At 38.6% G+C, this 14,197-nt stretch overlaps 1 protein-coding gene across 1 annotated transcript; it reads left to right on the top strand.

Moving 5' to 3' along the window:
• LOC105225225 (transferrin-like) lies at positions 1 to 3,121 on the top strand. The gene is made up of 3 exons (XM_049456424.1): positions 1 to 646; positions 709 to 1,087; positions 2,916 to 3,121. Exons 1-3 carry the CDS (start codon positions 18 to 20, stop codon positions 3,030 to 3,032), a joined length of 1,125 nt encoding a protein of 374 aa, XP_049312381.1. The 5' UTR covers positions 1 to 17; the 3' UTR covers positions 3,033 to 3,121.
• The last annotated feature ends 11,076 nt before the right edge of the window (positions 3,122 to 14,197 follow it).

Raw genomic sequence — 14,197 nt, 5'->3', positions numbered from 1 at the left:
ACGATGCAATATCTGAAATGTTCAAACTATATTTTGTTTCAGTAATACTTTTGCTTTTCACAGTAGCAGAGGCTCAATTTCGACCAGGTGGTCCGAATCGCTTCGGGCCACCACGTCCAGGTGGTTCACGACAAGGAGGCGGGGGACCCGGTGGCCCACCGCCTTTTGGATTTCAGCCACGTCCGGGTCTCCCTGGACCAGGACCTAGACCACCAGGGCCAATACCACCAGGACCAATACCACCACCACTACAGCCACCAGTGCCACGCCCACCACCAGTACCACGTCCACCACCAGTTCAACCACCGCCAACACCGCAACCACAACCACAACCACAGCTGGATAATCTGCGCCTCTGCACTTTCACGGAGGTGGCCCAAAATAAGTGTCTCTACACGCTGCAGGCGGCTGCCAACGCTTCCATAGATCTCAAGTTGCAGTGCGTACAAAATAGTTCCTTCGCCGCCTGCCTAAGTGCGATCCAAACGTCTGCGGCTGACTTGGTGGTAGCCGACGATCATGATTACAAGGCAGCACGTGCCGCCAATCTAACAACGGTACTGTATGCGCACGAAAGCTTGACCGACTACTATGTGGCCGTGGCGCCCAGCAACATTACACTGATCGAACTGGAAGAGGCGGCTATGTAAGTGTTACTCTAAATAAACTTTTGTTTTCTGATGACCTTCAATTTTTCACGCCTCACAGAGATGTCAACGTGTCGAATCATCGCGCTTTCGATGCCGCCGCTTTCTTCAATCTCCAACGTGGTCATGACATATGTCGGCAGTCTGCCCGTGACACTGTTACCATTCAGATTGTGAATACGGCGGAATACAATGCCACCGGAGATGAGCTGCTGATTTGCGCCAATCGCTCGGTTGCCGAGTGGAGTGATTACAGCACGTGCAACGTCGAAGCGAGTTTGGAGCGCGCAGTTTTCGCTGCAAAGCCTTTGGCGGCCAATGCTGGCTTCAGGTGTCTCGTGCAGAGTACTTTCGACAGAATTCTAAACAGTTTCGGTCCGGCAAGCACTATCTGGAATTTCTTTGCCGATTTCCAAAATACAACCGATGTTATCTTCAAGGTAAGTGCTTTTGGGTTATTCATATGTTCACTGCAATTGGTGTTTTTAAGTTTTATCAGTCGCAAGCGGGAATTCCCGTTCCCGCTGGTAACATATGTTGTGTCTCGTAAATACATACTCGAATGTATATTTGGCGAGGAAAAATATTCAAAAACACGCTTTTGCCATTAATATGATACTGTAGTCGAATAGGTCATTGAGCTCTTGCAAAAAGCATTTATTATTCGCTAAAAATTGGACATCTTGTCTGATAACGGTTATTAAATTTACACAGATGTGTTTAGAGGCAAAGTTCTGTTCTTGGGTAAATCACATTAAGTGATTTTTGGTGGGTACTAAAATCTCTCACATCACCGCTTCTGGAATGTGGTAAACACGAGGACCGACTTCACAAAATACCTATATACCTACGGAGTTGAACTTGCAGACCTATCGAAAACTGAAATGAAAAATATATTTTTGATAACTGCGAATCCCGCGAGAGTTTCGGCCGATACAGGTACCAGGTTCATATCATCCAATTCGGGCCAAAAATATTCGGTTATTCACATGACGTGCCGGTCTTGTTCATCGCGGAAGAAGTACGGCCTAATGACGCCGCCGGCCATAAACCGCACCAAACCGTAAGTTTTTCGGGAAGCAATGGTGACTCACGGAGTACGTGTGGATAACGCATATTTTGCTTATTGACGTAGCCATTCGGCCAGAAATGTGCCTCAAAGCTGAAGTTGATTTTTCGATGAAAATCTGGATCGTTTTCCAGCTGTTGCTCAGCCCAATTCACGAACATACGACGATTCTGGTGGTCAAGCGGCTTCAGTTCTTGTGAAAATTGGAACTTGTCAGGATGTAGGTCAAGATCTCTTCGCAAAATTCGCCACAACGACCTCACAGAGAAGCCCAACGCTGGAGAACGACGTGTGAGAGATTGATTTGGGTCTTCCTCAATTATAGTGCTAGCGGCAGCAATATCCTCGACACTACGGGCACTTCTTTGTCTCACTGGCACGAAAACATTTTGTACTGCGCCTTTGGATTCAAATTGTTCTACTGACTATCATAAATTCGACGTAGCGCTCTTTAAGTTGAGGCCAGTGAATCCGGATTTCGGTGGTAATTTTAGTAATTGCGACTCGCTGTTGTGTCGTATATCTATCCATTATGAAATGGCAAATCTTACTGAACAGAAATGTTAAAAGAGCGGGAAAAATATGGCGTCGTCTGCTGTCCCTATTGGTCTACTTTTATAGCGTGCCTATTGAAAAATCCCTTACTATAAATTTCGATAGTATCTATGTTAACAGTTCCGCTCGGACTTCGTAGGGTCTTACTTTTTGCTTAGGTTTACTTTTTTTACCTCAGACTTTTGTTGTTCTATAATTGTAAACATATTTATGTATTTCATAAATCAAACAGACGGTTCTTCCCAGCTTTTTTAATTTTTTGTCCATTTTCTGGAGGAATCCCCAAAAAAATAATATTTTTAAATTAGAAGCTATAATTTTGCATCTAGTGGCTGGGTCAAATGGTCAGTTGATTATAAAAACATACGATTTACCAGAGATGAGCTTCAAAGTGACTTTTTTTTTGAAGAAAATATCGACAGAGCTCTTTCAATGACCTTGAACATAAGAAATCAAAATTCAGCATATAGTTAAAGTATCAGTATGGGAAGCACTATTGGAGACGGATTTCTGTCATATATAGGGAAAAAACTTTAGAGAATTTTCTCTTTTTCTTATTAGATGAAACTTTTATCATATTTATATATTTTCTTATATTATATCTGAGTCTGAACATATTTATATAAATTGTTTTGAACTTGCAGAATAACACAATTGGATTTTCGCAAAGCCCCATTATCAGAAATGGCGTCACTGAGCAATTATTTAGCCAACTGCATTGCAATAACTTAACGGCACACGATTCTAGCGAACTGGAATGAGTTAATGGAAGTCTTAAATATACAAACATACATATATACATATATCCCCGAAATCAAAAATAAATACCTATATACATACATACATAAAATGTTAACGCCTTCAAAATTTCTTGAAAAAGTTTTATTATTAGGACCGTCATTTTGTTGGTCCGTATTTAAAATATTCTCATTTTTTAACTCGTTTAATTTAACCCTTAATAATAGTTATTCAATGTTTAGATACTGACATAAAGGTGTATTAACCCTCCATATATTAGTAGTATTTATATGTTAAGGATTACAGTCTTTACACCCGTTTTTGATTTCACGGAGGTCAGAGAAGAAAAAGCCTATTTAATGCCGATTGCAGCTCGGGACAAGCTTCACCTATCTTTTTGTCTAGAATTTGGTCACTTTACTACGAAGAACAACAAAGCGGCGGGGCCCGATGGATTGCCGGCCGAGCTATTCAAATAAGACAGTGAAGACCAAAAACGGAGCATCAGCTTCTTTGTACTTGTAGAATATGGTGGAGCGAAAGCATGTCAGATGATTCGAGTTTAAGCGTGTTCTGTCCAATCCACAAAAAGCAAGACCCCACGATCTGCGCCAACTACCATGGGAAAGGCCCCTCAATATCGCATATAAGGTTCTATCGAGCGTATTGTGTGAAAGATTAAAAGCCACCGTCAACAATATAATTGGACCTTATCAGTGTGGCCTTGGACCTGGAAAATCAACAACTAACCAGATATTCACCATGCGCCAAATCATGAAAAAAACCGTGAAAAGAAAATCGACACGCACCACCTTTTCTTCGATTTCAAAGCTGCTTTTGACAGCACGAAAAGGAGCTGTCTTTATGCCGCGATCTCTGAGTTTGGTATCCCCGCAAAGCTAATACGGCTGTGTTAACTGACTTTGAATCGTCAGAATATGGAAGGACCGCTCCGAGCCTTTCGATACCAAACAAGGTTTCGGACAAGGCGATTCCCTACCGCGGGACTTTTTCAACCTGCTTCTGTAAAAAATAGTTCGAGCTGCAGAACTAAATAGAGAAGGTACCATCTTCTATAAGAGTGTACAACTGCTGGCGCATGCCTATGATATTGATATCATCGGCCTCAACACCCGCGCTATTAGTTCTGCTTTCTCCAGACTGGACAAGAAGCAAATCAAATGGGTCTGGCAGTGAACGAGGACAAGTCGAAGTTCTTTTGCCATCAAATAAACAGACGTCGAATTCGCGACTAGGCACCCTCGTCACTGTTGACAGTCATAATCTCGAAGTCATAGATAATTTCGTCTTTCTTGGAACCAGTATCAACACCTCCAACAACGTCAGCCTCGAAATCCAACGCAGAATAACTCTTGCCAACAGGTGCTACTTCGAGCTGATTAGGCAATTGGGAAGTAAAGACCTCTCTCGAGGAACAAAAACTAAACTCTATAAGTCACGCATTATTCTCGTCCTGCTATATGGTGCAGAGGCGTAGACGAAGATCATCTGATGAATCGACGTTACGAGTTTTCGAGAGAAAGTTACTGCAGAAGATTTATGGTCCTTTGTGCATTGGCAACAGCGAATATGGCATTCGATGGAACGATGAGCTGTCCGAGTTATACGATGACATTGATATAGTTCAACGAATTAAAAGACCTACGCTGGCTAGGTCATGTACTTCAAATGAATGGAAACACTCCAATTCTGAAAGTATTCAACGCAGTATCCGCCGGAGGAAGCAGAGGAAGAGGAAGACCTCCACTCCATTGGAAGGACCAGGTGGAGAAGGACCTGTCTACACTTGGAATCTCCAATTGGTGCCCAACAGCGGAAAGAAAGAACAACTGGGGTGCTGTTGTAAACTCGGTTAAAGCAGCGTAAGCGGTGTCTACGCCAGTAAAGAAGAAGAAACCTATCTAAATATACATACGTGTATATAATCTATTTAGGAAAATCGTGTTAATTATCTATAGGTGACTGATGTTATCAGATCTCTATAGACCTATTTTCCTAGAATATGTGTACTCTTTGAGAATTAAGATTGATTTAATTAGAAAATATTCAGGAACACAAACTGTGTGGGAAAACCAAGTAATAAAAACAAAATAATAACATGTCAATAATCGAACTACAAAATAATGTAAATTATATATACATACGTCTGTACATATCGCTCATTTGCTGCAAGACCGGCATAAGTCAAAAAAATCGATTCTCCAGAAAACGCGTTTAAAATTTTCAACTGACTACAACCTTACACGGTGACTCCAACCTTACACCTCTTCTCAAGAGGAGCATATAAGAGGTACATATTATATGAATTTTTCACTCAACATGAAGTATGATATAACGAACAATTCTGCAGCATTAACTCAAAAATCACGTTTTTTGATTTATGCCGGTCTTGCAGCAAATGAGCGATATATATTTATATTTTTGTTTGTTTTTGTCATTTTGTTAGCGACAATTCGCATTGCATCTGCTGATTCAGCTAAGACGAGCTTATCGCCGTTTCTATTTATATGAAACAGGTGAGTGTATGAGAGAATTTCATTTAAAATTTTATTCCGATTAAATTGCATAATGTCAAGTAAATACAGTATTAATAGTTTTTTTTTTCAGTTAAGTTGCACTAATGCATCAGAAATCACAAAATGTTGCTATGTTAACTAGTTCTCATTTGCTTAGCCATAGGGCTCATTTGCTCTCGGATCGTCTGTTCAAAGGTCTCATGATGTAAAGAAGAGGCTCGATCAAGCATCAGGAAATGACGTTGACTACATAAATACATATTTATGTATATACTATATAGGTGTATACATATGTATGTATGATGTATGGCTGTGTAGACCCTGCTATGCTGTGACGGGCAGTTGCTATATCTCTGTAAAAAGTTAAGCTTAACGCTAGAATTTTGCACTGCGGTTAACTCAGAAAAGGTAGTCTCCCTATTTGTTTAATATACTTATGGTGCACATCTTATATTGAGTTGAGTTTTCTCAATGTATCACCTTAAGCTATGATGTGAAAAAGGACAATTTCGAACCTCCTCTAATTTCCACAAAACGGTATTGCTGGAACCTACAAAAAATAGCTAACTCTCTAACGAGTCCAACAAGACGAGTCTACATGCCAAAGAGCAAACGAAACAATCAATTTGTTGGGAACTTTTGGTGTGCGCATTATCTGGCGTCGTGAGCTTGTGGCAAGGCTTTAAAATCATAGACCACTTTGACCCTTGGCGATACCAGATGGAGTTCACTTGCTGAGTACAAGAGGAATAGTAATCGTTTATGATGCCTGCCCTTAGCGCGTATTTTAACAGACTCTGCGGCCTTCTGTTGATACCTTCTCCAGTGTATCATAGTAGTCTTGCCACTGCGGGACAAGTGCACAAGATATGCTCCATTGTTTCCCTCGATTTGTCAGTCTCATTCTGCGAGCATGTGTCGCCAACAGATAGTAACCAGTAGTATTCCCATAATGTTCCTACAGTCTCTTCTATCGAGAGCCAATAGAAACTCTGTGTACTTCCAATCTACCGTTTTGCACATGACTTTTGCAGTTTTGCACTTTGGAAGCTCTTTCCATCGGGTTTTGATTTCCTTCACCATTGTTCTGTCTTCTAACATGCCTTTACAAAAGACATCTTTTTCAATGTTTACTTTGAACCTTTTTTCTCAGTTGAAAAGTGGGGTCATGTAGGCGGTGTTTGCCCAAACGCCATTGTCCATCGAGCTATGCCCGAAGGTTCTATATGTAAATTCTCCTGCAGCCACTAGTTGTCCTGCCGATTTTTCTGCGCAGTTTTCAGCGAAGAGATCTACATGTGGCAGGTTTAGCGCCAGTTCAAGAGCGGCGTTGGAGTAGTTCTAAAAGCTCCCGTTATGCACAGCGCAGTGAGCCTCTGAACCTTTCCATTGGTTTCCACCATACTACTGCACCGTAGAGCAGAATTCGTCTAACTGTAGCTGCGTAGCACCAGTGCATGATACCGGGAGAAAGCCCCCAGGTTGTGCCGAGCTTCTGCCTACACGCATATAAAGTATTGCTGGCTTTCATCACTCTTTCTTTTACGTTGTGCTTCCACAACAGTTTGCTGGCTAGCTCCTTACTCAAAGTACTTGGTAAGGTCCTTGAGAGAGAGTTGTGCCGCATTTATAGATGGGAACCTCCACCGAGGACTTTTGTGCTTTCTTGTGAACACCAGTTCTGGACTGTATTGAGAGTGATGTTCATAATACTGCTAATGGTCTGTATATACTTTCTCGTTATTAAGATGGTAATGTCGTCCTCCTTCCAAGTTCCTACGACTTAATAATGATAATTCTTTTTGAAACCCCCAGGTTATATTTTTCGATAGGGTTCCATACATAAGTATATGTAATTGGATACGATAGGGTTAGTATTCGGTTAGTATAAGAGATATCTCTAAATATAGTATTTCATATGATTTTACTTTTACAAATTTTAGTTTCATTTTGTTAAATTCTCAATTAAAAATATGGTCTCATGATCTAACTTTCCCCATTTTTAGCATTTCAAACAGTAGTTTTACGTTCTAGTTTTTGTGCTGATTTTTTCTACAAACGGTTACTACTAATTGAGGCAAACCGCATTGCACTTCAAGATTAAAATATGTGCATAAATTAGTTCTAATTATTACACAGAAGAGCCGAGCAACTTGTCACTGTCCCACATGCAACAAAAAAAAAAGGAAAAATAAACAAATAAATAATAAGCAGAAAACAGCAAAGAATGTAAGTGAAAAATATTTGCATTAAAATGCTAATAGAAAATATAAATAATATAACAGTAAAATGTTTACAATAAACACAAATTGTTTTTTAATTGTTTATGAAGCTGCATAAACTCTCGAAAGCTTGCAGAAAGCTACAGGTGGTTAGAAATTTCATGCTAATTATGCTAAATATCTCGTTAATCAATTTATCTCACTTTAATTACACTTCTTTGAATTTAAACAGTCGACGGTCTTTGTGTATAAATATGTTTTTATAAGTTATACAGGGTGGTCCAGACGACTTTTTACTTTTAAAGCGATAAAAAATAGTTAAAGCAATTCGTAGTGTCTTCGTTGCTTTAATATCTTAAGTGACACTGAGGTGTTCTTGGAAAATGTATTTGATTTTGGGTTGTAAATAGGTCTGTTAATGTCATTGTCCTTAGAGACTATGATATACTCTTCCTCAAAACTTTCGTAAACAGAGTCCAAGTCGTTTGAGTTGGGACGTGGCCTAGCTAAAACCACGATTTGAAATTCTGTATCTCGAGCCGAAAAGATATGTGTAACAGGCCAATTAAAAGTCCCCGGTCTACCACAGTGAAACACATTTTTTTTACTAAAATTGGTTTTTTTATTCAACATAAGGGATATGTGATACTGATTATAGCCACCCTTCAACTTCACGATATCCTTTTTGTAGTGCGGTTTGTCCTTTGCTTCAAAATAGGCCTCGGTTTCGGCGATCACTTCTTCATTTGACGAAAATGTCTGCCCAGCAAGCAATCTTTTGAGATCTGCGAACAGGAAATAGTCCGCTGAGGGATAGAACTGAGTGGATGTGGAAGCAATTTGAAGCCATATATATGAAGTTTTACCATCGTTTTCACTGACTTCATCGTATGCTGTCCACTCGGATGGCTATCGATTGGATTACGGAGTGAAATGATTGAACCATGTTTCATCCATTGTCACATATCGACGCAAAAATTCGGGTTTATTACGCTTAAGCATCTCCAAACACTGCTCCGAATCATAAACTCGTCATTGTTTTTGGTCAAAAGTGAGCTCACGCGACACCGAACTTGCACAGAGCTTTCTCATACCCAAATATGCGTGAATGATATAATGTACATATCCGTTGATATCTTTGTGGTCTAGTGATTTGAGTTTCCAGCACGTCAATGCTCAATTTCCGTGGATCTGGTCAGAGGAAAGATACTAAAGCCGCTAAATCTTAATAGTATTTCATTAGGCTTTGAGAACAGTTGAGAAGTTCAAGGTAGATATTTTACGTGAGCTGTTAGTTCGATTCGCTACTGAGTAAACTTGTGAGCAATGAAAACCTGTTGTCACTCGCGTACGCTAAACCCAATTCCGTAACACTTGCATTTTGTAATTCTTTGTCATGTCTGCTCGTCACACCTACAGATTCAGAAGACTTTTGGTCCACCCTGTACTAACTTTTTAAACAGCTGTTAGCATAAATCATTATGTACGACTTGTAACCTGTTTAAGACAATTCTTCGTAAACTATTATTATCATGTATCCATATGCTGATGCATATAGCATATAAATTTTCCCATATGTACATACATATATATATACATATACATATAGTATACCATTCATAGAGTATAAGTATTTGGCCGAAGATAAGGAAACGTGGATTTTTGGGAAGTACCTCAACTCAGTGCCGAAACGTTTGCTGCATTCAGAGTGGTTCGATGTGGTGTTGTTCATATACAATATAAAGTATGTATGATCTAAATATATGAGAATATACAAGTACGTATGTTTATTATTTGTAGTATATTGTTGTGACCGGTATATATTTGCGTACATATTGTGGATCTCGGTGTTGTAGAAAAGTTTTACAGTCATATAATGAGCGAAATTCCAAGAAGCAAATCAAAACAAAAACAGAATTAAGTACTTATCCGCGGCTTTTATCCATATTTAAATTTTTACATTAAGGTGGTTCCTAAATAAATTTCTTATATGAGATTTCCTAACCTTAAACTCTCTACTCTCACTACCTCGATCGTTCAAAAATGTAAGACATCTCATAAAAAAAAAGAATTCATTATATTTTCTTAGTCCTAACAAGACTCATCCTATGGCACTCATCCATTGGCACACTTTGATGATTGTTAATATTCTACTTACAGTGTAGAAGTAAAGAGTAAAGAGAAGAATATGTTGCTTCATGGCCATGGTCAGGCCAATGTTAGAGATATGACAAGAGCGTTTGACATCTCTTGCGAGTCCGTTCGCATGATTTTCGTGGATATTTTGGTATGAAATGTGTTCTTGCTTGACTCCTCTCGATAAAGCTGATTTTTTTTTTCAAAAAGAGCACCGTAAACAGGTCCCCTTGGACAAGCTTAATTATGCGTATTCCGATATATAATTATTTTTTTTAAGCACATCCCTAACAAACGTGTTCATGTAAATATAAAGCACTAGTCGTCAGCCCCAGCCGGCTTGAAACCATCAAATCGGCGTCACATTCAATTAGCTCGCAGTTCATGTGGCTATATTTTATCTGGCTGACTGATTCAATTCTAGGCATCCATACTGCCATTATTTATGTCCATGTAGTGTACGTGAGTTCATTAAGGTAGAACGTGTAATTTTAATTGAAAGACGACATAACGTGCGCTTTAAATTAAATAGAGAAAACTCTTTCATAAGTCGAGAAAACCCCACTAATATCTAGATACATATTTGAGTCAGATTGAAGAACTGGTATGTAAACTAAACTTAGTATGAAACGTCAACATCACATAAATTGAAAATTCATCGAGGAAGATGGATGGATGGGTTAGATCATGAATATGTACGAATGTATACATACATATATTCGACCAGGTCTTGTGCTTCAAAACTTCTATAAAAAGCTGTTGCAGGTCCCAAAAGAGTTAAGTATTCCATCATCAGATAAATTTTTTTGGAGAATCTACTTTCCTATTTGATGATAAACGCTTTTAATTTATTAAATTAAAATTTTGTATCTACCGGAGATCATCGCTCAAGGCGACGTTCAGATTATATTCCATTAAAAATCTCTTTCTTCCAAGTTGCCGTCCATTTAAAATCACATGTTGAGATAAGATCCTCTCAATTTGGTCCATCTAATACCAAGTTTGTCGAAAATCTCATTGCTGAAGTCATTTAGTCCCTACAGATTTTAATCTAGTCTCGAAACATATCAGTAAGACTCTACCGCCGCTCGACCTTCCTAAGCAACACCGCTTCGGTCTATAAGCTCTTGAAAAGTTCCTTGAAGATTTTGTTCAGCGTTGAGGTTATTTCTGGCTCAATGGGTATGTAAACAAGCAAATTGCCGCATTTGGGACGAAGAGCAAGCTGGAGATTCAAGATCTGCAATTTTTCTAGAAAAAACAACGGTTTGGTGTGGCTTGTAGAATCATATTTCTCCATCCATATCCATATTTCTTCAAAAATGATACCGGTGAGAACGTAACCGTCAATGTCGTGATGCCGGTGAGAACGTAATCGACTATTTGATTCCTGAAATTGAAGCTCGTGTTCTCGTCGAAATTTGGTTTCAACAAGACGGCGCCTCTTCCCAAGCATTGTATCAAACAATGTATTTATTGAGAGAACACTTAAGTGAGCAGATTATTTCACATTTTGGGCCAGTCGATTGGCCACCAAGATCATGTGATATACCGCGCCCAGCATTTGAAAGAAATAATTTTCTAAAAAAAAGTGCCAAAGAATGTTTTTTCGAATGATAATAAATATGTATTTCCCATTAAATTTGAAGTTTCTATGATTTTTTCTTTAAAAAATAATCAACCTCGAAATGGATTACTCTTTGGAACCCAGGCATGTTTCTTATGCTAACATGATGGTTCTTAAACGAGAGATCTCTATAACTGTTTTGATATTTTCGTCGTAAGCATAAGCGGATGAACTCCTTGAATCTAGCTTTCAACGAATTTTTGATCCTCGCTTTACCCTTGAAAACATTCATACTTAAATGGGTTCACGCTGGTCAATTTGAAACACATGTTATGAGAAGAAGATAAGGATTTTTGAAAAATATAAAGAACAGTGGCAATATTACGATTTTTCCGGCGCCGCGATTTCATGGTACGGATGGATAGAGGAGGTTCTCAGCATTAAAAAATGTACACGCATATACCGTCCTCAGACTCATAGTTTCCGAGATATTTCACTTTAATGTTAAAAAATTTTTAAAAACAATGCTCGTTATTTCACTTTGTTTAACCCACTTTTCACATATTTTTTAATTAATATATATTTAATTACACTGTACACATTCGTATTTATCAAAACTTTACACTAATTGTATATTTTTTAAGAAAATAAATATTCTTTAAAAATTATTTTGCACATTCAAAGTTTCAAGTGATTTGCGTGTTTACATTTATGACAAATAGCAGTGTTGCCATACTTTGTGTCCTGAAAATATAATCAAAAATGTGTATATTATATATTAAATAGAAAAAAACGTATTATAGAATGGAAAGTTTTTCAGTTTTTCTCTCTTTTTGATTAAAATAGGTGTTCGATCGATGAGGGTTATTTTTTTTGAAGCGCGGCCGAAGGCCGCCAGTGCAGAAAGTAGTTCGACACAAAAGAACTATGAATACCCCGGTGTTCGATCGATGAGGGTTATTTTTTTGAAGCGCGGCCGAAGGCCGCCAGTGCAGAAAGTAGTTCGACACAAAAGAACTATGAATACCCCGGTGTTCGATCGATGAGGGTTATTTTTTTTTAAGCGCGGCCGAAGGCCGCCAGTGCAGAAAGTAGTTCGACACAAAGGAACTATGAATACCCCGGTGTTCGATCGATGAGGGTTATTTTTTTTGAAGCGCGGCCGAAGGCCGCCAGTGCAGAAAGTAGTTCGACACAAAAGAACTATGAATACCCCGGTGTTCGATCGATGAGGGTTATTTTTTTGAAGCGCGGCCGAAGGCCGCCAGTGCAGAAAGTAGTTCGACACAAAGGAACTATGAATACCCCGGTGTTCGATCGATGAGGGTTATTTTTTTTTGAAGCGCGGCCGAAGGCCGCCAGTGCAGAAAGTAGTTCGACACAAAGGAACTATGAATACCCCGGTGTTCGATCGATGAGGGTTATTTTTTTTTGAAGCGCGGCCGAAGGCCGCCAGTGCAGAAAGTAGTTCGACACAAAGGAATGTTATTTTTGATCTTTATTTATCAATTAACATAATATACAAAAACCGTTTGTATCATTTTCTTTATAAATGTTAAATAGAAAAATTTTTCATAGTTTTTTTAAAACGCAATACGTGGCAACACTGGTACTTGTAATGACATGTGAAGAAAAACAAAACAAAATAGGACTAAATTGCATGTAAAATTGTGGAACTTTAAAGTGAAATATCTCGGAAACTATGAGTCTGAGGACGGTATATGTGTATACATTTTTTAATCCTGAGGACCTCGTACCTCCCCTTGAATATCTCTTACTCAGCGATTCACAGCTTCTGGTTGGGTCATTTGTTGTGAGATTAGCGATGCCGGCCGGCGAAAAAGGAAAAAAAGCCAATACAAACAAACAACAAATATTTCCACTCACAATCTGCGCAGGTATTGACAAAAGCAATCAGAAGCATACGGGAGTATATAATATCTATAAATACATATGTATATACCAGAATATGAAAGTGGAATATAGCAAAAAAATTAAGCAAGCTTGTAGAGGTAGAGATAAATCGATTTGTATGCAGGTGAACACTTGTTATGGTTTTTTTTGCATAACGAAAATGGCAGAATAATAAAACTAGAAAAAGGTGAGCAAATAACTATAGAAGATAGACACAAAAACCGGTTTAAGGCTATGAGAGGTGCACCTTTGAATAAGTTGAGCTGGACGCGAAATTGATAATGACATTCGTAGAACAAAAACAATAATAAATACAACAACAGTATATATATTATATACTACATACATATACATACATATATTCATATGTCCATTAGCATACGAGATGCAGGCGCTGTTCGGAAGAGGTAAAGCATTTGGTCGGGAACATTGCACCGACACACGTCAGAACTTATCGGCGACGATGTCACGAACTACGTTGACCGCCTGCAGCTTTAAGAATAATAGCCAATTAAGCAAAAATAAAAACAAAAAGCCAGGAATAAGCGAAATCTAGAAACGAAATCGTATTAATTTTTACATAAATACATACATATGTATGCCTACGAATGCATTTTCAGAAAACAAAAACAAAAGCAACATGTAATCAAATCTAAAGAGATGTGCAAACCAAATCATGGCAAATAGAAAAACAACAGCAAAAACATGAATAATAATAAAGAAAATGAAATTATCAATTGGTGAATCCCGAGCTGATGGCCGCTCGGCTGGCCCACCAAAGCTGCGACGAAGCCAAGTAGCCGGCTTGCCTA

The sequence above is a fragment of the Bactrocera dorsalis genome, chromosome 4 (genome assembly GCF_023373825.1).
Source record: "Bactrocera dorsalis isolate Fly_Bdor chromosome 4, ASM2337382v1, whole genome shotgun sequence".
NCBI classification, from domain to species: domain Eukaryota; kingdom Metazoa; phylum Arthropoda; class Insecta; order Diptera; family Tephritidae; genus Bactrocera; species Bactrocera dorsalis.
This window is presented reverse-complemented; position numbering and strand designations above follow the sequence as displayed.

Bases quoted from the DNA above. Each gene is read 5' to 3' on its own strand.
- LOC105225225 (XM_049456424.1), top strand. From the start codon at position 18: ATGTTCAAACTATATTTTGTTTCAGTAATACTTTTGCTTTTCACAGTA. The intron at 647-708 runs GTAAGTGTTACT...CACGCCTCACAG, and splicing joins GAACTGGAAGAGGCGGCTAT to AGATGTCAACGTGTCGAATC. The intron at 1,088-2,915 runs GTAAGTGCTTTT...TTGAACTTGCAG, and splicing joins CAACCGATGTTATCTTCAAG to AATAACACAATTGGATTTTC.